Here is a 24,554-nt window from a genome sequence, read left to right on the forward strand (position 1 = left end):
TCCCCGAGTGACTTGTATTCATATTAGACTTTGAGAAGCACTAGGTTAAATTTATTAAAAACTATTTTAAAATGTGTAGAAATCTTTGATTCTTCTTTTTGGACACACAAGTTTGCTGGAAAAAAAATTTAAACATAACCCTAAGAAGAATGCTACATTGCTGTTCGTTACACTGACCAGAAAAAAAAAAAATTTCTACTGCTCTTAAATAAGAAGGCCCTTCGATAAAATCCATTTACCCCCATGGACAAAACATTTTCCTTCTTCAAAAATTTCCATGAGTTGAAAGATTACAAATGTCAAAAATTTTATACCTTTAAATAAATATTCGAATCCCTGGAAGAGTACTCAAAGAGCCATGCTGTGGCGAACAAAAGCACTTCATTCACATAATACGTTTTCTCTAATTACTTTAATATAAAAGACACCAATGTTTCATATTTCACATAATATTTTTTAAAAAGTTTTAATACCCTATAATAAGTATTAAATGAAAATAAATTTATTGAATGGTAGTAATGACTGCAAAAGTAATACTACCAAATCATTACTGAGGCCTTTTGCATTAACAGTAATTGGAAGGTAGGTGGGAAAAATTTCAAACAAGAATATGGATGTTTTAAAACTACATTTTATCCAGCCTTTATCTTTTTGCTAAATCTTGTGCATATTAGAAGATGTATTCAAGATGGTTATAAAGCTATTCAGCTAAAGTAATATTTCAAAGATCTTAAAACAGCCCTCCACTAATGATACGGTGTCGCAAATCCTCTCATCTGTTTACAAAATTAAAACAAGCAATGAGCGAATGAGTCTTTCTGGGTAAAAGATTCAGTTAAAAAAGAGAACATTAACAGAGAATTAGTGATGGTGAGCAGAATAAGAAAATTAGCATAATTAAGAAAGATATGTAATTATTCAACATAACTTTGTCTGGTTAAACCAGTGCAACATAATAAATAACTTGACTGCATTGTGAGCGAAAGGGGTAACACGATCCAGAATCCTGTTTTTAAATTCTCGTTTAATAATCCTATTTCAATCAACCTGTAAAGTAAAAGCACTGAATCCACATTAACATTATAACATACATCTTACAATAATACAAAAGTCAAACTATTACTGGTACATCTTTGTCTTTAACTGTGCACAATTTAAGAAAACTTCACAAGAGTGTGCACTTTTGAAAGTATGATCAGTGTATATGGTATAGAGAAAACAGGAACCTCCATTATAATTTTTTAATAAATAAAAGCACATTAACATAAAAGGAAGGTAAGCAGCACCTGAAGCCTTTGACATTTCTAACTAAATGCTGGTACCCAAACGGTCTAATTGGTTAAGTTTTACTAAGAGGCGCAAAAAAGGAGCCAATTTTTGACTTAACATTTTAATTCTACTAGAGACATGAGCTTGTCTGGGCTTACAGTCCTGTCCACCTGATGGTGGGTAGCATACCAGTTCTTCATATGTCTTATACTTTGGAAAGCAGACCGGACTCTGGAGCGCTCGCCTTAATTAGATTCTGAATTTCCTTGAATTTTGGATGGTCTTTATCAGCCACCAGCTGTAGCAGAACAGCTTCACTTGTAGTCACTATGATCCCAGTTCGAGCAAGACGCTTTAAAAAAAAAAAAAAGACAAATCAAGAAATTAAGCATGAGAATGAACACTATGTTAAAACAGCAAAAAGCACGCCAGGACACAGTGATTAGTGTCCTCTATCAAAACCATGGCCCTTAGCCATACCATCAAATTCAGAGATGAGGAGAGATTTCAAACTAGCCACACCACAAACCCTTTATGATGGTTCTCAATATTAGTAATAAGGACTAGAAACAAGTAAAAGAGAATAGGCAGCCAATATTCTCACTTATATGCACCAGGGACAGAGGGAAATCAAGGGTAAGGACTGTAAAACAATGATTCTTAATTTCTTTTTTTCCTCTCTCCAAATATCTGACATCAAACTGCATGCCCTTCCCATAAGTAAGAAATGCTGGTGGTGGTAGAAGAGCCTCATGTGAGGTTTAAGAATGTGCCCCTGGATGACAACAGAACCACTACCATTGCCACCACTGTAAGCTTTTTAGAATCATAAACAGGAGTATAAAATTTAAGGTTGTATAGAGTTTCACTGACAGGTGAAAGAAGATCCTTGCCAAACTGTTCCAGTGGAATCATAATAAAGATCTAAGGACAGAAATCTCAAGGAGGGGGAGGAGGGAAAGAAAGGGAAGGAGGAGGGCAAAGAAGAGAAAGTGGAGAAAAGGGTGGGAGAGGGGAATGGGAGGAGAATTCTAGAGCAGAGATCCATTTTCTGGATGTATTTATCAGAAACCTTAGGGAAAAAAACAGACCAACTGTTTGTTACCCCAAGCAACATTCACTGTAAGAGCCTTAGAAGATGAGGTGGTTAGACACGATTCCTATGCAAGTTAGAGGAAAAGACGTGGATCAGTGTCTCGTCATAAAGGGAGTCACCTGAATAAACAGGTCATCCCAATTGCGCCAAAGTAAACCCTTCAAATGGCTGCAGATCCACAGACCCAACCTTCCCACTGGCAGACTCTTCCTTTTTATCCCCAAGGATGCAGAAGGGAGTGTAAGCCGTAGCCTACTTATCAGATAGCAAGCTTGGACCTCAAACACCAGCACAGGAGTGTGCAGAGCAGGCTGACCACAGCTCTGGAGAAATGAAAAAACAGCAGAGGGTTACACAGGAAAGAGGAAGAAATAAGTGAGGCTGCTAGTGTCCTTTACGTTGGGACAAATCCCAGAGGCTGAGTCATCACTGAGTTCTTTAAAGACTTCTGGAGACTAATTTCCTCCTGGCTTGCTTTTCAGTCAACTCCTGACTATCATATCAAACCCTCAGAAATCTCAAAGGACTGTGTGCTTGCTTCAGACAGCAGGGTGGGGAATAAGACTAGCTGTATAGCTCGGTGCCGTGAATGTCCAGCCATCCAAACGCAGCTCTCTCCCTGGCTGCCCTGCCTTCCTTACTGCCCCCTGTTGAATCAAGGGACTTTCAATCAGTCTGAATCTGAATCATACTTTCAATGTCTGTGAAAGTGCCTTCTATATTCCGAAGTGCAAACAAAGGTCAGTTCTCAGTAATCTTTCTAGTTCCTTCATGAGGCAGGAAGGACAGAAAACTGTTTCCAGGTCTGAGGAAGAAATGTGATGACCCAGGAAGAAGGCAGCTTTTTTCCACAGTGCTCTCCTGACCAGACTAGAGCAGCACCGGATCCACCCTAAGCCAACAACCCTCAGGGATGCTACGAGTCCGTACACCGTGGCAGGGGCAAGCTGGGACACTAGAGGCACACAGAAAAACACTTTAGTAAACAGAAACTTACATAAAATTATTTAACTTCAAGACTGAGATATGCCCAATACTGATTGCATTCGAAAGTAATCAAGCCAAGAACCTGTGTTAGGGGAAGGCGTGGCTCACGCCTTTGCTACGAATGCAAAGTCTTTAGATCAGACTAACAGATCTTCCCACGGTGCCTTCCCAGCCCCAACCTAGAAGGGTACCTGAGCAGAAAGAGAATAGCGGCACCGGCAGGTTCCTGCCCACCACCTTGAGCCATGAGGACACCTACAATACTGGTCCCACACTCACTTTATCTCCTGGCTTTAGAAGCGGCAATTAAAACTCCAGCTGTTTAATGCAAATGGGTACATGCCTTAATAGGCTTCCGGAGTTCTTCCCTTACACTTGCAAAACCAGTCCAACTAGGCCGAAGGAAAGGAAAGGTTACTCTGACCCACAAACCTAAAAATGCAATAACACAAAGCCAAGACAGCCTCAGAGAGGGTGGGGGAAAAAAAAGACTAAACCCACTAAATCCCCAAGCAACACTAACAACTCCCCAGAAGTACAAGGACATCAAGTTCAAGAGACGGCTTTATTCTATTTTGTCTCACATTTACTCTACAATTGTAAGTTGAAAGAAAAATGCCTGACAGATGGTAGGTGCTCAAAAAATTTTGTGGAATAAAGCACACACCACAGATCCTGGCAGAGAAGTTTTCATAACGGTAACTATAAATCTTACTAGTACAATGGTCTTAACAGGCAATATGGGGAGTCTCAGGAATGACCTTAAGTAGTTGTGTTCTCAAGGGAAAAAGAAGAAGGGGAGCGGACCAGATCCCTATTTCACTTTCATAGTCACAGAAGAAAAAAGGAAACTTAACATTTCTCCCAAGGACTGAGGGACTAAAACACCTCCATAGCAAATTAAGACTAGGAGGAAAAATCTGAAATGTGGCACACATCTTCCCCCATCACCACCTGACCTGCTTCTTCTCTCCCTTTCAACCTCACTGTAAGCCAAGGCAATGCTGGCTGCTCCAGGCTCCTCCAAATCCACCCCAGACCATACTCCTTCCTTCCCTCCTCAGAACTTCTCAGGACTAGGCCCTTCTGGGTCTTGGAAGCTAATATATGCTTATACATTTCTGATCAGATGAACCTCATGAAGACCACAAAAACAAATAATAGCTACAGTAAAAATAAAAGCAACAGCTAACATTTGAGTGTTTACCATATCAGACACTGTACTAAGTGCTATCAATGCATTATTTCATTTAATCTTCACAAAAATCCTCCCACGTAATGACTGTTACTTCTATTTCACAGTCGACAAAAAATTAATCCGTCAATCTAAGGAAGAAACAGGTGAACCTATTTGCAAGGCAGGAACAGAGACACAGACTTAGAGAACGGACATGTGGACACAGGGGGAAGGTGAGGGTGGGATGAACTGGGAGATTAGGATTGATATATATACACTACCGTGCATAAAATAGACAGATAGCAGGAACATGCTATAAAGCACAGGAAGCTCAGCTCGGTGCTTTGTGACGACCTAGATGGGGGGGAGGGAGGTCCAAGAGGGAGGGGACATAGGTATACATATAGCTGACTCACTTCATTGTACAGCAGAAACTAACACAACATTGTAAAGCAATTATACTCCAATAAAAAAAAAAGGAAGAAATGGAAAATTTTATTCAAGCCAAAGTGAGGATTATAACCTGGGAACAGCCCCTCAGAAAGCTCTGAGAACTGGTCCACCCATCAGAAGTCAAAGCACAGTTACATAAGTTGAGACAGAGGGCTGTACATTAAATGACCTATTATTGACAGTTTACATAATCCAGATCTAAGTGCCACTGTGGTGGGTCATGTGACCCCTTAGAAGATCAAGAAGGAATGTTATCTTTTAAGGGGTTGTCTGCTCTTTATGGTTGAGCAGGTATTTCTGCTGATGGGAGGTTCGGTCGATGCATACTTTAGATACACAATGCACAGTAGGGAGGAGAGAGGAGGCTAAAGGGCAAAGAAAATTTTTTCGTGTTTAAATTTTTCTTGTCTTGCCATAAAAATATGAATTTTATTTCACATCACCAATGAGAAATCTGAGGCAAAGATATTAGGTAATTTGTCCAAGGACACAAATTTACAAAATGCCAGAACCTGAATTCAAACCCATATTATCCCCCCACTGTTTAGACTCCTCCTACTCAGTGAGATTACAGACCACCTCTAAAAGAATGAGGCTCAGATGGTAAACGGCTGTTTGTATTCTGAGTCTTGGTAGAACACAGAACTGCCAACAATCAAAATTTTCTGTAATAAATGGCATAATAAAGACGTCTAAAAAACTTGAATGTAGGACAAAAGTTCTTGAAATCTCTTTACAAGCAAGGAAAATTTTTGGTTTTGTATGTTCTTAGTTTTTCGCTTCCTTGGACACACTTCAAGTTCTGGACCTCAGCGTTACCATAAAGGCATGCAAAGAAGAAAAGAGCTGTCTGCCGAGGTAGTACGGATCTGACAGTGGAAGTGTCTAAACTCAGATTACTAAGGAAATTTGAAAAGTGGAAACTAACTATGACTGTAAGAACAGCTTAAAGATCTCTGCTGAGAGGGGAAGAAGCAACACTTAGTGTCTAACTAACCAGAGAACCCAATAGTCCAAGTGGACTTGAAAATAGTTGCATAAAATAAAACCATTTCCACCTATAATTGCAAAATAGGACTCCCTGCTCAGGAATAAGAGAAGGGATGGCCAACCAGGGCCTTAAAACCACTGCTGCTGCCAGCTACCTGCCTGCTTCTGCATCAGCCCTCCCCACTGACTTGAGTCTCCTTTCTTTCCTCTCTTTCTTATTTGCCCAACTCACCACCCTAGGGAACGTTTTAGGCTAGAGAGATGATTGAGCAATCCTACAGAGAAAGTGGCTCACAGGTCAGCTTATGCATGGAACACTGGAGGGTTTCAAAAAAAAAATCTACATCTCCCATTCTCAATAAAAATAATCAGTTAAAAACTCAGCAATTCAATCCAGATTGACATTACTTTAAAGCTATTATAGAATTAGAATTAAACACGAAAGAGAGAGAGACGCACAATGCGGAGTGAAGGCTTCAAAGGATTAATTGTGGGAGTTTGTTTTTCAACAGTCTCGGAATAGGCAATGCTTACGTAAGGCTACTGTTATGCAACACTGATGAAAGTCATCAACTCCCTGACTCTGAAGTACATCTTGACACTCCACACAGAGAGCCATTAAACACTGTGTGTGAGTGGTGCCCACAGTCAGTGACACACCTCCTAGTCCCAGAAATTCAAGTCTGAGGAAATCTAACACATGGCTGAACCAAGCTTCGGCCCACCATACCCTAGGTGTTGGCTAGACCCTGGCCGAGTTAAGCCTAGGTGAACTGTTTTTAATTTGCAAATCTTTCAGTAGTTCAGAGTAAGCTTACTGGAATACCTCTTAGTTCATGTGCAAAACTAGCAAAGTTACGACAGAAGATGTAAAGGAGCGTTTGGCATCACCAGACATCTAGAAATAAAGACAGAAGATGTAAAACAGGATATGATGATGAGACCTCAGAGGTTTGTCGTGCGTAGACCCCGGAAATCAGTCTGATTGTTGTCAGACCAAGCTCAAATTTAAGAGGTAGATCTTTCACTGCTGTTACATACTTAATACTCTCCAAATTTACTTGGAAGCCTTGGCTAATGATTTATTTTAAAGCAGGACAATTACCTCAAGAGCAAACATCCTGTCCATCATGCTTCTCGACGACGTGGCATCAGCGACAATATGAACCTCGATACCTCTGCCGACGAGCTCCAGAGCTGTCTGTTGGATGCACACGTGGGTCTAGTAGGAAAGTAAAAACCATATGTAATAACGTGGCAAACTACAAGTATTTTACAAATGTGCAGCAACACGGTAGAGCAGAAAGAGCTCTACAGGTCTAATGGCCTTGTCCACATCTAGTTTTGCCTCCAACTCAGTAGTGATCTTGAGCATTAACAGCATTTCTGGCTTTGGCTGCCTCTTTGTTAAGTCAGGGACTGTATTACATCAATGTTCTTTGTACTGGGAACCTTGAACATATTCTTAGAGCTCTGTGAGCACTTTTTTTAAAGACTTTCATCTATGTCATCTGGACGACCTTCATACGGCTGACTACTACCACTCAGTTTTGATGCCACTCGCAGTTGGGTTTATTTCTGTATTCACACCAAGTGCCTAACACAAAGAACGCGTTTGCAGTACTGCCAATTGAGATAATGGTGGGAAAACTGAGTTGTTATAAGGCACCCAGTAGTAAAGGTAGGCCAAGTTAAAAATAACTTGTAGCACAGGCAAAAAATACCCAGCATACATCACCAGAAAATGAATTATACAGATTCCATCTTTGTAAGTATGAACTTTTAACAATTCATCAGCAGAGAATAAAGAGTAAAAACATGCTCCAACAATAAGTGGATTATATAACCAATGAAAGCAAATTTTAATAATGCCAACCAACCTTATCTTCATATGACAAGAGGGCTGTGAAGAATTATCAACTGACACCTCATTAAAATTAGCACTGGAGGACTGCTCAAAGATGATTTTGATTAGACATGAGGTCTAATCATGAACAAGCAAGAAAAGTGCAAAAGTCAGCATTTGGTGTGACACATTTATACAAATAGGCTTCCTTTATTTTATCATTCTTTAAGTCAAAATACAGAAATATTTAATATATATCTAAACCTGAGGCTACATCTTCTACTATTAAAACCTACTACTCTGAAACCTACTATCAAAACATCATGGATGTCTTAAGTTAATATTATTTGGATTTCACTGTTTTTATGGTTTTCATAATTTTAAAATTTCAGTTCAAGAGGTGTTTAAAAGCTATGAATAAATACTTATATTCTGTTTCTACATGACAAAAAAACAAACCAAACAAAAAATCATTTTAATCAGCATTAGGAATCCATGAGTATTTTTTTTCCTTTAAAAAAATAGGTACACATGATTCAAATGTGAAGGACAATGAACTACATGACTTCTAAGGTTTTTCGAGAACAAAAACATGACCAAGGTGAGCTCCTATAACACATAAATAAACATACTGTCTTTGGTGAAAATGTGTTCCAAAAGTTGGGATTCAAAGTAAAGGCCCAAGAATCAATCAACCTAGATTCAAATGCAGCTTCATCTAACTTTAACTAACTCTATGACCTTGGGCAAGACACATAGCACCTGTGTTTGAGTTTTCTCACCTACAATATGAGACCAAAAGTACTTAGCTCAGAGGATTGCTGTGAGAGTTCAACAAATTAATATATATAAAGTGTTTAGATCAGTGCCATGCAAGTAGTCAACACTTAAAAAACGGTAGCTATTTTCTATCAGTTACCTACATGGTATTCTATATACAAAATTACATTCTGGAAATAACAAGTTTTCTACAAATGATATTGTGTCCAAAACAGAACAATAGGTACTCACTTCTACTCCAAATAACACAACACTCCTGACTCCAGGAATCTCTGCTAATGCTGCTTCTACTTCTGGTAATACCATTGAAAACTTGGTCTTTGGAAGTACCAGTTTTACACCCGTTAAATCAATTTCTTGAACAGTGCTTCCAAGACCTTTAGGGTACTGTTCTGTTACAATAACTGGAATTCCTAAAATCCGGGCCCCTTGTAACTGGAGGAAAAAAAAAACACAAGCATAAGTAGCAATATACATATGTTTGTGTATGAATCATGCTTTAGCAAATTGGAAAAAATGAACAAGCAAGCATACCAATCTCTGTCCCACACTAATAATATCTCCAAAATACTTGATGGCTGGTCTGAACCTTTCCTGCATATCACAGCAGAAAAACACAGTGCTTGAAGGTGTAAGATTTCCCAGGGTAGTGAGCTGAGGAAAAAAGAAAAAAAGAATGATTTAGCATTTGTTATACAACGACATTTATTTTCAGCTGGAGGTCAGTAAAGAGAGAAAAACATTCCTACTGTTTGACCCATTAAATCCATTTCTACAACTATTGTCTAAGAGAAATAATATGAATAACAGGAAAAAAAAATTATCCCCAAAGATGTCCACTGAATTGCTTTTAATAGTGAAAATCAGAAATAAACCAAGAACGAACAATACAAAAATGATTTCACAAATTTTAACACATTCACATGACAAACATTTTTTAGCCTATTAAAATAACATATGTGTATGTTTTCAAAAAATGTGCACCATCTAAGAAGAAATGCCATAATCTAATGTTAATTTTAAAAACAGAGCACAGTTCAATAGTATTTCAATAATGTAAAAATATGAATAAAAAGTAGAAGCAAATATATGAAAATATGAACACGTGGTTATATAGTTAGGGATGTTGATAACATTTTTCTTAATACCTTTCTTTTATTTTTCAAATGCTATTTTAAAACATTTGCTAAATGTTATTTAAAAATATGTATTACTTTTATAATAAAAAAACAGTGAAAAACTTAAATCTGATGATGGCATTGCTTACAAGAACAAAGAATAAAATTTAAATAATCTGTAGCAAAGATTATGGAACAAAAAACTAAAAAACAGAAACAAGTCTAGATATACTGCTATCATCAACACAGAAATATTAAGTTGGTATTCTCAAGAATAACTTCTTAGACTTCAAAAAAAATGCAATGAAATGATGCCAAGCACATCACCACTGTCAAATGGAAAGACATAAATTTGACATCTGAATTCTTACACATATTTATCACAATCGGGAAAGTCAATGAATTAAGATGAAAACTGGGTATTAGATTACCATGCTTTACATTAATCGCTGTAGTTGGTCTATTATAACAACTTGGGCCCAATACGGATCTACCAAAAAGTGAAAAATCACTGCTGAATACAAGAATTTAATTCTTAAAAGTCCATGGTACTTTTCTTTCTACCTTCTCAAATTAGAGAAAGCTCTGGAAAGGATGCAGTCTGATCATGAATGAACCCATGCCACTACTCTTACTAGGCACCCCGTAAGTCTCCCCTCTAATTAACCTAAACCACCCACAGACAATAATTACTCATAATTTTATAGAGGAACCTGAGTCCTGATTACATGGTGGTGGCTTCACCACCAGCCTGGCCCTACACTCTGCCTTAGTATCTGTGCACATGGCATACTCCCAAGAAACAATTACTACAAGAATTAAATGAATCATCAAAAGGAATCTTTTATCCTTAGCAGTATGACTGTTCTAGTCAGTTTGCACTTTTATTTATCTGTGTCCTGGTCTGAAGGACTCCGGCACCTTAATCTCCCTCTGGTATTAACTCTATAGGTGTGCACTGATTAACCATGTGCAGTCCAACACCAAGTTCATGTCAGAATGGGAGTGCCATCTTTAATTCTAACACTACGTGGAGGGTTTTCCTACTCTGCCAATAAAGTATGTTTCAATAAATATTCAAGCATCTTAAATTATATATGCCGTCTTTGGCTGCTTCCTTACTTAAATTTTTAATGCAAGTACCATGCTTCCATTTTGGTCATTATCAAAAGCAATGAGTCTGATGTATATGTAAGTACTTAGGGTACTTTGTTGAAAACCAGTCACTATGACCATGTATCTTAAATTCTCAGTAAACATTAAATCTTGGCTCAAAAGGCTTTAAAATCCATATATATATATTCTTTTAGAAATTTGAACCAGGGGTCCCTAGTCATCCATAATGTGTTGAGGGGACACTATGAAAAGCAGTTTAGCTGTAACTGTCTTGTTTCAAGTAACTGTAATGCAACTTAGCAATCTTGCCATTCTACCACATGGGAATACCAGCAAGCAGGCAAAATAAAACTCCCAGGTACTTGCCTAAGTATGCTGGATGGCCATGCACTAACACACAGCCTACACTTGCTTGGATCTCCAGCTTTCAGATCTTATCTCAGACTGTACTGACTAACTCTGTATACATTCCTAACAAGTTTGGTTGTCTGGATTATAAATTAACACAGGATTGGAAACAGCAAATCTGAAAGGAAACTGCTGAAGACAGGCAAACTGATAGCAGCAAGAAATGACAGCTGAGGAAGAAAAGATTCAAAATACAATAAAAGCAGATCAAAACTCAACTAGTTCTCAGTCTAGACTCCAATGAAGGAGTAACAAGCTGTATGTAAGTTATAAATTGGGACAAAATCATTTTATCACACTCATTAAGAAAATAAGTTACATAATATTTCAGGACTACCATATAAAACGGTCAACATATTGAAAATTGGGATATTTAAAGGAATAAAACCTTACCTACTCAGATATCCTAGAATATTCAGACTTGTGGTCTCCTAGGGTTCCTGTTACCTGGTGCTTCCCTATACCTCATTTCAGCTGTGAGGTACCTGTTCCAGGCAGGGGACCACATCAGACGTACGTCATATTAGACACAGATTAAGGAGGTCAGAAAATGCAGCCCTGAAATCCTTAGCACCCTGCAAATCCTTTCTAGTAGAGGAATTCATCATCTATAAACCTTCAGTTAAAGAAAGAAACCATAGAGATAAGTGGGCGAGGCATATTTTTATGCAGAGATGACTGGTTATAATTTCATGAAACAAAAATGCCTTAGATATTCTCCTCTCCAGGAGTTGACATCCTCTTGAATATGAGCTGCACTTAGTAATTTGCTTCTTCAGAGTATAGAGGGTGGGTAATGGTGAACAGGGCCTCAGCCAGGTGATCAAGATTGAGGTAATCCATGGTGACAGTATTCAGCTTTGATATGTGATGAGAATGACCTTCATGATCTTCCTCTCAAAATCTCACAACCCTGGTTGAAGCATGAGGAAAACATCAGATAAACCCAAAATGAGGTCATTCTACAAAAATATCTAATCAGTACTCCTTAAAACTGTCAAGGTCATTAAAAACAATGGAACTCTGAGAAACTGCCATAACCCAGAGGAGTCCAAGAAGACATGACAACTAAATGTAATTGGTATCCTGGATTGGATCCTGGGACAGAAAAAGGACATTAGGGAAAAGCTAGTGAAATCTGACTAAAGTGGCGCTCAGCTTACAGTAACGTACTAATGTTGGTTCCTTAGCTGTGACAAATATGCCACAGTAATGTAAGATATTAGCAAGAAGGGAAGCTAGGTCAGGTATACAGGAGCTCTCTGTACTATCCTTTGCAACTTTGTTGTAAATCAACACTATTCTAAAATTAAAAGTTTATGAAAAAAAAAAAAAAGGTCTCCCTATGCCATAGTAGTAGGGGGTAAAGATGCTACTGTATGAATAAACTCCATATCTTACAAGACAGAAAAAGGAGGATTTGAGGCTACCAAAACAAAAAACAAACAAATAAAAAACTACTGAAAAACTCTAACCAAACCCCCTATCCACCCCAAATCCACATGAATTTCAGTAACTGTTGTTAAATTACACACTGACTCTATAATTCAGGGACTTCGTAACTTGACTCAGAAATTCCTCTTAAACCAAAACCTTGTACATAACTAAAAGTGCTGCTCATTGTCAAACATGTTGCAACTGCAAGATAGCAAATTAAAAGTGACCTTGACCAAGTGCCATCACGAGTAAAAGCGAAGCAATTACAGATCAACACATATTCAAGAGTAAGAAGAAATCACATATAAAAATAAATATGTGTATATACATACACCTTCATATATTTATATACATAAATCCCTACACATATACATAATAGATATATATTAAAATATACATATTTCAATACAAAAAGTTGATCACAACCAATGGCCTCCTCAAGCAACAGTTTAAGAGATAAATTTCAAGTATAAATTTTTTGTCCACTTTCTTAAGAACTGTCTTCGCTGGCATTCAACCTTAGATTTCATATTCAAAAGACTCCATCCCCAAGTCTCAATATTACCACGATCATAACAGTATTTACCCTCCTTCACTTCCACATGTGCTCTGACCATTTTCCAACAATGGCTGCTACATCTGCAAGGAATCTGCTCCTCTCTTGCTCGGTTACTCAGGACAGGCACATACACAGTGGCTGGCCTTGCTTAGTGATACATGGTGCCCCACTTCTGTTCTCTCCATAAACGTAATGCACGGTGAGTTTTGTATGTTGAAGCGTGTGCTCCAAAATTCATATGTTGAATTCCTAACCACCAGTACTGTACCTCAGAAAGTGGCCTTATTTGGAAATAGTCACTGAAAACATAATTAGTTAAGATGAGGTCATACTGGAGTAGAGTGGGTGCCTAATCTAACATGAGTGGCATCCTTATTAAAAGGGGAAATCTGGGCACAGAGAAGGCCATGTGAACATGAAGGGAGAGATCAAGGTGACGTGTCTACAAGCCACGCAATGCCAAAGACTCCCAACAAACCACCAAAAGCCAGGAGGGAGGCATGGAACGGCTTCTTCTTCACAGCCCTCAGAAGGAACCAAACCTGATCTAAAGCCTCCAGAATTATGAGAAAATAAATTTCTGTTGTATAAGCCACTCAGTCTGTAGTATTATACTTTGTTACAGCAGCAACCTAGCGAACGACTACAGTGAGTAAACTGTATATCTTTAGGAATGATTAAAGTTTGGAATTGTAAATGTGATGTTTTCAAAATTTTGGTAGTCTATTATAGTCACAATATAGGCATGATGTGCTTGGGAGAGGGGTCTAGAAGGGGATGTGAGGTATTATTTCACTGAGAAGTGTTTCCAAGGAAACCTGATTACCACAGGTATAGTAAGGCTTTGTTCCAATACTGACTCAAAACAGAGGTCTGTGACATGACTCTCCCAGGTTACAAGAGTGCCTACACAGGACAGCCCAGGGGCATTAGAATCTGAGTCCAAATGTCAATTTCACTAATTTCAATTACATGAAATGCAGCAAATCATTAACATCTCCAAACAGCTGCTTCTTAATCTGTAACAAAGTAATAAAAATAGTATCTACTTCATAGGGCTATTTCAAGGATTAAATCAGCTTCATGTAAATCAATCAATAAATGTATTAGGTTATTGTGTATCCCTCCTATAGGAAACATATGCTCTGAAGGTCAGCACATGTTAAAAATAGTTCTTCTGTAATGAGATTAAAATACCACTTACTACTAAAATCCCTTATGAAAACAATAAATATAGAGAAAGAAATACTGATATTGCCTAACTTATGTTAACATAGTCTACAGAATTAAGAAATGATTCATAAAGTGGATTTCTAAACGTCACCAAAAGACTGACAATTACATGATCTGCTCCTGGCAAAACGGTTTGGGGCTTTTTAATTTAGACTGCAAGAGAATATTTATTTCACTCTTATTTTACAACCTACTCACCTGCTGTAAACACTAATGTCACTTACATTGAGGTTCCAACTCCAGCGAGCTTTCTAACTGCCTAAGGGAAGCCAGACAACTACATCAATTTCAGTGTTAAGGACGATGGATTTCTTCAGATTGTAACTGAGGTTGGAGTGAAGGTGAAGCTGGCCAGATCCCAGGAACACAGTGATATCTGAATCTACTTTGGATTCCCCTTGGCAAACTAAATGAAAGAAAAAATTTCCAAACACAGTTTGGAAATTGTGTTTAGCTCCCACTCAAACACAGTTTATTTATAGGTAGCCTCTAATGTATCCACAAGAGGCAAAATGTGTACAATGCTTTGGGCAGTAATCTGCAATGTTAAATTTTTAAAAACTGGGCAGGCAGACAATATCATACCCTCGGGATCCAGCTGTTTTCTCCAGTGCCCCTGACACTGTGTGCCTCCCAAGATAGTTCCTGCCTGCTTCTCTAACTCAAAGAGTTCCGAGCATTAGCTTATCTACCTGCTCCTCCTACATGCTCCATAGTAAAGGTTCTGAAATCAAAAATCACCACCTTCCAACCAGCAAGCCCAAGGGAGACCCAAGTCCTTTCCCCTTTCTTTCCAAACCCTGCCTTCTCTCCCTTCCCACCATGTACTCTGGGGTCTCTTCTAGCTATAAAATGTCTACACCTCTGTTTAAAATAATCATAGTACTAATAAACTTCCAAGAAGTAAAACCTGGAGCAGAATCCCTTCCCAATTAACTACCTCAGGAAAAAGTCGAAATAACCTTGCCAGGGAAGCCCTTATCTTCTGCCCAAAGCTGCCAGAGCCTTCCCTCCTACATACCGTCTCGCTGGTGTCATTCTTACTATGTCCTTTTCTTCCTCTCTTCTACTTGGGCTCTACCCTCCCTGGTAACAAGCTGGAAAAATACACTGGTAGTGGTAAGATATCAAATTTACATGAGTTTCCAGGGTTGAATTCTCCATTAGTTAAAACTTGGGATATACCTTGTGAAAAATTAACACTTATAAGTCATAAAAATGACCTAAATTCCCACTGTATAATCCTCTCACTTACATTTCTTCCCCTGCGTCTCAAAATTCCTTAGACTTCAAGCATTTTGACAAGGCTGAAGGCACATAAACCGTGCTTGAAACATGAGCTGTCTTCAGCTACCTGAGCTGTCAGCAGACACTCGGTCACTTGGACAGAATATTTCAGAAAAGAAGACACTAAAAAGTTAACACAGCCTAACACTGGCAATGGGGGTCTTAAAGATCAATCCCCACAGAACCACTAACCAACCACCAGTGAAGACAGTGTGGCACAAGCAACCACTGTGTTTTACAAGGTCACTAGCAACATCAGTCAGAACAAGCGTGAAAGCAAACTCGGACCCCTGTGTAAATTAAGAATACATTCTAGGATATATTGTATGTCAGCCAGGGCCACAGAGGCTATAAGGCCTATTCTTGGAGAAATAATAAATGACATTATTTAAGCTGTGGATTACATGTGGCCAAACATGCTCTTCATCTCTGCCTCTGGGAGAAGGGGCCTATCATCCCCAGAGCATGGCCTCACTGACAGGCCACCTTGAGTCTTGCTGAGTGACAGGCATCTGTTCCACGGAAACAATGAATAGCATCAAAACAAATGATGTTACAAGCTCAAGTCTGCGGCTTGTTTTCCATTCTGCTTGATATTTTCATTAAGCATGAAAAGAGAACATAAATGCTATGGCCAGCTGTAGGACCTTCACACGCTTTGCCATGGAACCTCAGGCAATTTCCTACATGTTCTGCTCTTCGGTAAAATGGAGTTAGATTACACCCATGTTTACATTCACTGGGCCAGGCACTTACAGCTGCCACTCAAATGTGGAGTGAACTCTAAGTTCTCGTCCAGCCATAAAATGTCCATATCTCTAGGATTACACAGCCAGGTTCCAAAAAAATATAGTAAAATGGTCATGAAAAGAAGTATCTTCCCTTTTTCTTCTGAGAATATCCATACACATACACACACACACATATATATCTCTCTTCATATAAATAGGTATCAGAATAAGTATATGGATATATATGGTATGTGTGTATATCCCTCCACATTATCTATTTTTAAGCTGGGGGAGGCACCTGGCTGAAGAAGTCAAGCTATTGTGATTACTAAAATGAAAGAATATAAAAATATTTTTAAATACTTTAAAATATATAAAGTATCCTATAACAGATGCTTAAGAATTACTGGACTATTTAGTGGGAAAAAAAAATAACATTTTTAAAAGCATGGGACAGAGTAATGCTATTATAATTATTATTTTAAACATCACCACAAAAAATTAACTATATTTTATCTCCAATATCAAGCAAAAGACTTCAAAAGCCACATGTGACCTGAATTATATAATGCCTTTTGAGAATGTACAAGACATTTCAGGTATATACATGTATTTTATTAACTTCTAAACTGATAAGTTAAAAAGAGTTCTCAGATACGGGCTTTAAATTTTTCAACGTAAGAAATCCCATTGTTGGGGAAGGGGGAAGTCTTAAAGACTTGGGGAGGGTGCTAGTTTGGCATAACATCTTATTAGGTAACAGCCCACTCTCCCTCCCAACCACTATAGGAAATGCATCACAAAGAAGTCTGCATCCTCAGTAAAGCTCCAGATCTCTTCAGCTAGTATTTGGATTCTCCCCTTTATTAATGGATTTGTCAAAGGTGCATCCAGCTTCTTCCATATTTTGGCAGCAGTAATCTAAACAGACTGACAAGGAAGGCTGCAGAGAGGTGTCAGCCGTGAAAACTCTTGAAGGCATAAAAATGGGTGGTAGTAAACACCTACCAACCACAACTCTCCCAAGAGCAGGGCAAATTCTAGGGTATCAGTCACCAACTGCCTCCCTTTTGGCTCTCCAAGGGTTGACCACAGAATCTCATAGCCTTTGCCCTCTGGTTAAAGTATCTGCTTTGGAAGCTTCTGGCCTTCCTTTGCTATCACTTGCTGGAGTAATAGCAAACAAGACCAATTCCACAGACAACTACAAGTGAAAAACAAACAAACAAACAAAAAAACCACCAAAAGCTACAGAATAGTCCTCAGAAAATGACACTTGAATATTAAAATGCCTTCTAATCCTGAATCCCACATTTCAGTTTGGTTTTCTAAATAAATGGCTTACCGGTTTCTCAACCAAAAAAAATGGTGGTGGTGTAGTACCTAAAATACACCTTTTGTTCTTGCTTTTCAACAGGATAAATCTTCCGGTGAATCCTCTGAGCTGAGCATAAAAAGAACACAGGAGGCAGATCTGCGTAGTATTAGAGCACGGCTTTTTAAAAATATTAAAAAGGCATAAAATAATCCTCAGGTATGACAACTTTTTCAGCCAGCACGACCAGGAAAGAATGGTCTAGTTAAAGTTGGGTATTTAAGAAGGTGCTGCAGTGCTGAGTCAAACGACTTTTTCAAGGTAGGCAACGTACATATGTAATCAACAGATTCAGTTGACAGTTACTAGGAAGAGGCTAAACAAGGTTATTTCACTTAAGGTTAGGAAAGACTTAAGATCAAAGGAGCTGACAACTGGGGAAGAGGATGGGTGAAAGGGTATGACTCCTGAAGTTTGTGTTTCCGCAAGTGGTAAACACAACTCCGGGAACAAACCCTAAGGCCAATACTCCCCACAATCTCTTTTCCCCGGTTCTGCATCACCCCAAATAAAAACATAGCTACTCTGCACAGCCCTTCGGTTACGCAGGAGGCTGGGACTCGCTCCCGGCACACAAAGCGGATGCCGGCGGCTGAGGACCACACACGTGGGGGCGTTCGCGCGCGCCGCCGATAGCCGGGAGGCCCACGCCCCGTCCTCGGCCGAGGACAGCCGGTGACCGTCACCTTCGGACAGGCGCCTTCGCTGGGCCATCCCGGAGGCTTTCGACAGCGGCACGGCCCTTCCCAGCGGGCGAGGCGCGCAGGGCCCGCCGCCGCGGGGCACCTGAGGAGCGCCGCGGGGACGGGGACGCACGGGGACCGGGAGCTGCGGCTCGGCGCGCGGCCCTCCCGCGGGACCCACCTGGATCTGCAGCGGCACGAGGCGCACCTTGCAGCGCTCGCTCACCGCGAAGCCCTTGGGCAGGTCCACATACTGGCCCCACTCCTCCGCGAAGAGCTGCACCACGAATTTGCGGTGCATGTCGATCTGGTCGCCGTACAGACTGAGGAACTTCTGGATGAGCAGCTCGTAGCCCGCACCGTGCGGCACGGCTGCGGGCCGCGCGAAGACCGAGAAGCAGAAGAGCACGGGGACCGTGCCCGACGGCGCCCCCGCGCCACCGCCGCTGGGGAGCGCCGGGACCGCGGGCTCCGCCGCCGCCATGTTCCCCGAGCGTCTGCTGGTTCCGAAACCGCGAGGCGCAGACACCGCCGGCAACCGCGGCCCCGCCTCCCCGCACCGCCTGTCGCCTGCTCTGGAAGGCGAGGGGGCGGGTCCTGGCGGCCGCGGCTCCCGCGCCCTCCTCCCTGCCCGGCGGAGGGCGGACTCTGCGGAGGGCCGACCCTGCGGAGGGCCGGGCCGTGGGGCCGGCGGTCTGGCGAGCGGCCCCTCCAACTTCCGGCGGCGCGCGGCCCCTCTGGCGGGCCGCGAGGGGCCGGTCGCCTCACAGACCCTCGACCTGCCTAGGCTGCCCGGTGCTCTAGTCCTCAGAGGAGATCTGTGGCCCGCCTTCCACCCCGCTCCGCCCACCGTCGAGCCGTGTGCTCCGGAAGTTTGGGCCTGTGCTTGGGGACACGGGGCTGCCCGGCTAAAACTGCTGGGACGCGTTACCTGTCGGTCTTGTCCAGAGGCAGGCAGTCCTTGAGGACGGCGGCAGTAATCTTAAAAACCAATCGGGCAGGCTGATCGATGCCCTAAAAAGAGCGGTGGGAGTCGATGCTTCCTTAAGAGGGCCATCCGAGACTCAGAATTTCATGTTTTTCCACCCCGTGAAACACAGTATCTCTCTAGTCGTGGATTTGAGGTCTTGCCCTCCCTTTATCTCAACCCAATTTCCAGGAGAACTTGGATTGGGAATTGCAAAAAATATAAAGGGGTTTAAGAGTAAAAATCAGGACTTTATATTCAAACTGAGGATTCTGTTTTTGAGCGAGTAAAAGCAATCACCCTCAAATAACTTTTGACTTAATGAACACTGTAAGGCACTATAATTAGCTGGAATTAGAAAAGTATACATTATGAACAAAGTTTCCTTAAACAGAAGGTTCTGGGAAGATAGGCTTATGACTCTAAACATACAGTTAGATTTTAGATATTAGGAGTTTCTTCTTTTAGAAAGAAAGAAATGCCAGGGTTTCTCAATTGGCATTGCTGACATTTAGAATGGATACTATTTCATTCTAAATGAAGGGGGTGGCTATCTTGTGTACTTGTAGGATGTTTAGCAGTATCCCTGGCCTCTACCCACTAGATGCCAGTATCACCATGCACCTCCCTAATTTTGACAATCAAAAATATTTCCAGACATTGCCAAATATCCCCCAGGGGGCAAATTTGCCCACAGTTGAGAACTACTGCTTTAAAATAATGCCAATACCATCCTTCGGCCTTTACTGCTCACTTGTACCCAACCTACTGAAAATAGTCTGTTTTCTGTCTTCTCATCAAACTTTGAGATTCCATTTAAAACTGTTGTCTGAACCCATCAAACCAAAATGATATTTTTGCAGATATCATTCCACTGAAAGTCTTCTGTATGCAGATGTGCAAATCTGTGCTAAGAGAAAGGTACTTTCTCTAGACTAATTACAAAAAGGTGCCTATTCTAGGCGGACTAATTATAAAAGTGTTCCTTCTACTCACTAATGCCTTCTGGGACAGAGCAGATTGGAGACTGGAAATTGGTCTGGACCTCAGTCCCCCTCAACAAGCACCTCTGCATCTGCACGGTCTCTTCTGATGGCCCCGAGTCAACATACTTATTCCACTCTCAGATTTTTTAAATGGTTTCTTTACTGAAAGTCAGAAACCTAATTTCCATATCCATTGTACTACCTGAGATTGGCCTTTGGCCACTTAATAGTGCAGTCTCTGTGGTAATAACACATCAAATAACATTAATAAAACAGGTATTTGATGGACATGTTCACATTTATTGAGTACCAACTGTGTCAAGCAGTGCATCACTATGCTAGAAAGCGCCATGAGTGTACCTTTCACTGATAATTTACTATTCTCAGGAATATAATTATTAGAGTATTAAGTTTTATAAATGTTGTTGGTAAGAGTCAATGAATAAGAATCCATAAGCAGATATTCTAATGACAAGAAGAAAATAACTAACCTAACTGACAAAATCATTACAGGTAAAATGCCCAAAATGATCTCATATAGGACTCTAAGGACATTTATTAGTTGAATTTAAGCACTTACTTTCAGAATTTAAATTCCAAGCAATTCAAGAAGTTAGTTTATACAGTATTGATTAATATGCTAATGCACTGCAGAAACAAACTTCAAAATCTCAGTGGTTTAAGACAACAAAGGCTTATTTCTTACTCCCCCTAATTAGCAGTAACATTTGACAAGCTGATTACTCCTTCCATTTTGAATCATATTCTTTACTTCATCTCCTGGATACCATTCTCTTTTATTTCTCCTTCTACTTCATTTTTAAGTTTTTTCCCCAGGTTCTCCTCATTTCCCAGACCTCTAAACATTTGAGTACACCGGGGCTTAGTCCTCACACCCTTCTTTAAGACCCATGGCTTTAAATACCACTCATAGACCTTTGACTGCCAAATTTATGTCATGCAAGACCTCACTCCTGAATGCCAGACTCATATACAAGTGCCTATTCGATATGCCCACTTGGATCTCTAACAGATTTCTCACATCTAATTTGGTTTTGCACCCTCTCCAAACATTCTCCTGCCTGTGTTAGCATGTTAGCAAAATGTCAACCTCATTTTAGTCACTAAGTACAATAACCATGAGCTTATCCTTTATTCCTCTTTCTCTCTCCCTCCAATCTATCAACAAGACCTGATCATCAAAATCCAAAACTTCTCATCCGTACCAGTGCTACCTACCACCCAAGGACAAACCACCATCATCCCTCATCTGACTAAAACACTATCCTCTTGAACTGTGCCTATTTGTTGATTTTTGTACCCCAAAAGGCCACTTACCACATGGCAATCAGAGTAGTACTTTAAAATCGTGATTTCACAGTACATCATTCCTCTGTTCAAAATTCTCCAGTACTTGGAAACAGACCTCAAGAAAATCCAGATGTTGGAATTAAGAGAAAAGAGCTTTAAGGTAGTTATTATATAACTATATTTAAGAATGTAAAGGATGTTTATAAGAATGAACAGAGAATATCAGCAGATATTGCTGCATATCAGCAGAGAAATGAAAATGACAAAAAATAAACAAATGTACGTTTTAACACTGAAAAGTACAATATTTGGGAAAAAATTCACTGGATAGCCTAAACATCAGATTATAAGTTACAGAAGAAATGATTAGTGAAATTGCAAAAAAGATTTGTAGAATTTATCCAAGGTGAAGAACACAAGGAGATTTTAAAAATATGAAGATAGCCTTAGAGACTTGCAGGACACTATCAAGTGGTCTAATGTACGTGTAATTGGAGTCCAAGAAGGAGAATCAAGACATAGTGGGACAGAAAGAATATCTGATGAAATATTGGCCCCGAATAGCACTTCTTATTAAGTCCTCAGCATGCTAACATTTATCTCAGAGTGTGGTATCAAGGAAACCCACATGTGACATTTGGTGCGAGGAATGATCCAAGGAAGTCACTGTGAATGGGATTTGAAAGCTGTCAAGCTAGTAATGAATACCTTACCATTTCCAGAGAGTGGAACACAGATAGTTCCTGGCAACTGTTAAAACTTCACCGAGAGTGAACTTGGATCATATTCCAGTGGAAAGAAATACCTTAGCTTTATCAACCATTTGAAAAATATGGGGGAAATAATAATTATAGAGATAAAGGAATAATAATTATAGAGATAAAGAAAACTTGTGACAATTACAAGTCTTTATTGATGCTCTAGAAAAAGATGATAGAAAGATAATTGCCAATTAAAAGATAAGTGTGAAATCCAGAATGCCTTTTTGGGTAGCATTGAAAGAGGCTCTCAGCTCCTACAGTGAGAAGATAGAGAATGCTGAGGACAAGGACTAGGACTTAATATCAAGAGTAGCAGAGCTCCAAAGAACATTAAACTCTTAAACAATACATATTTTCTATGCCAAGTTCAGGGTCCTGGTTGGGAAATGGAACCATGACACAGGGGATGGGATTGATAACACCAAAAATCATGAGTTCTCAGATTCCTTAATGACTAGCATTCCCCAATATTTTGAAGACAGTGCAGAGGCTTTTCCTCAGCAAGATATGAACTCTCCCAGGATTTTCCCTCCACCTTCCCTCCTGGTACCTAGGCCCATATATAGGCTTAAGCAACAGCAAAACCAGGCCATAGATGTACTGGGCCTGATAAGGAAGGAAAGGAATGGTATCTCAAAGGAATTGCAGAATCTAACCAGCAGAAGCTGAGACCATGCATGGCCCTGGAGTATGAGGGTGCATGATCAAGGAGGTGGAGCATAAGTTTATCAATCAAGAAACTTCCAGCATACAGAACTTAACACCCTCGTAAAGCTTCTGGGAGATAGACCAGACACAGTGCTTCTAGGGCAGCTCCTACGTGGACCACACATTTACATTTCTCAGTCCAAAACCATGGTAGCTGTCTTTCCCTCTGAAGAGATATAAAGTGGCTGGACATCCTGCAGAACATCACACTCATCCACTATATTGATGACATCAGGCTCATTGGAGAAGATAAGGAAAAAGTAATTATTCGTGAAAGGGTTTGGTAAGACCAAAGAGCTCCAGAGGGGAGAGAGAAACTCTCAGAAGTTTCAAGGACCAATCACATTCGTAAAATTTTAGGGTCCAGTATCTAGGGCATTCTAAGACACCCCCGTCAAAGTACAGGACAAATTACTGCTTCTTGCACTTGCTATTCCCACCGTGAAGAAGGAAGCACACAGCCTAGGAGACCTCTTTAGTATATCATAGACAGCATATTCCACAACTGAGCAGAAGCCAAGACTCATGCTGTACAACATGAAATGCTGCCAGCTTTGAGTGGGGCCAAGAGTAGTAGAAATGGCTTTGCAGTAGGTCCCAGCAGTGGTGCAAGCAGCTCTGCCTCTCAGACCATACAACCTGACAAATCCTATGTTACTGGACATACTAATGGTACAAAAGGATGCTGTTAGATTTATGGTAAACCCCAGTGCAAGAATCACAATGCAGACACCATAAGTTTTGGAACAAAGCCATGCCACCTGCAGCAGAAATTTATATTCTGATAGGACATAAAGTAACCATGCAGATGGAACCGCCCATCCTGAGCTGATTTCTGTCAGATCCATCAAAACCTAAGGTTAAGGAAGCCAAGAGGAAACCCATAGAAAGCTGGAAGTGATTTTTATGGGATCAATAATAAGCAAGAATGGACAGAACAACTGAATTACATGAGCAGCTAGTCTAGACACCCACATCATCCACCACTGTTTCACCAGTGCCTGTTCCTCAGGTCAGATAGGGAATTCATTATCACTAGCTGATGGGGTATAAAAAGTTTGAGCTTGGTTCACAAATGGATTGGCTTAGTATGTTGGTATAAGCCTTGGAAGTCAGGAATGAGGGGAAATCCTCCCAGTGGGCAAAACTTTGAGCAGCAAGCTGGTCATCTACTTTGCATGGAAAGAGAAGTTGCCTGAGCTGAGCTTAGAAGAAACAGAGAATCATGGGCAGTGCAAATGGCTTGGCAAGCTAGTCAGGAACCTGGAAGAAGAAA

General features: G+C 40.3%; 1 protein-coding gene across 2 annotated transcripts; it reads right to left on the minus strand.

Moving 5' to 3' along the window:
• Positions 1-393: 393 nt before the first annotated feature.
• Positions 394-19,142, minus strand: ISOC1 (isochorismatase domain containing 1). 2 transcript variants are annotated; one of them, XM_082457915.1, is made up of 5 exons: positions 18,772-19,142; positions 9,133-9,252; positions 8,830-9,033; positions 7,078-7,194; positions 394-1,621 (listed from the first exon to the last, which is right to left on the minus strand). In XM_082457915.1, exons 1-5 carry the CDS (start codon positions 19,027-19,029, stop codon positions 1,475-1,477), a joined length of 846 nt encoding a protein of 281 aa, XP_082314041.1. In that variant the 5' UTR covers positions 19,030-19,142; the 3' UTR covers positions 394-1,474. The 2 variants fall into 2 exon arrangements, with proteins under 2 accessions (XP_082314041.1, XP_082314040.1); XM_082457914.1 differs by having other exon boundaries at positions 18,727-19,135.
• Between the last annotated feature and the right edge of the window lie 5,412 nt (positions 19,143-24,554).

This window comes from Balaenoptera physalus (genome assembly GCF_965194825.1).
Source record: "Balaenoptera physalus genome assembly, chromosome: 3".
NCBI lineage: Eukaryota > Metazoa > Chordata > Mammalia > Artiodactyla > Balaenopteridae > Balaenoptera > Balaenoptera physalus.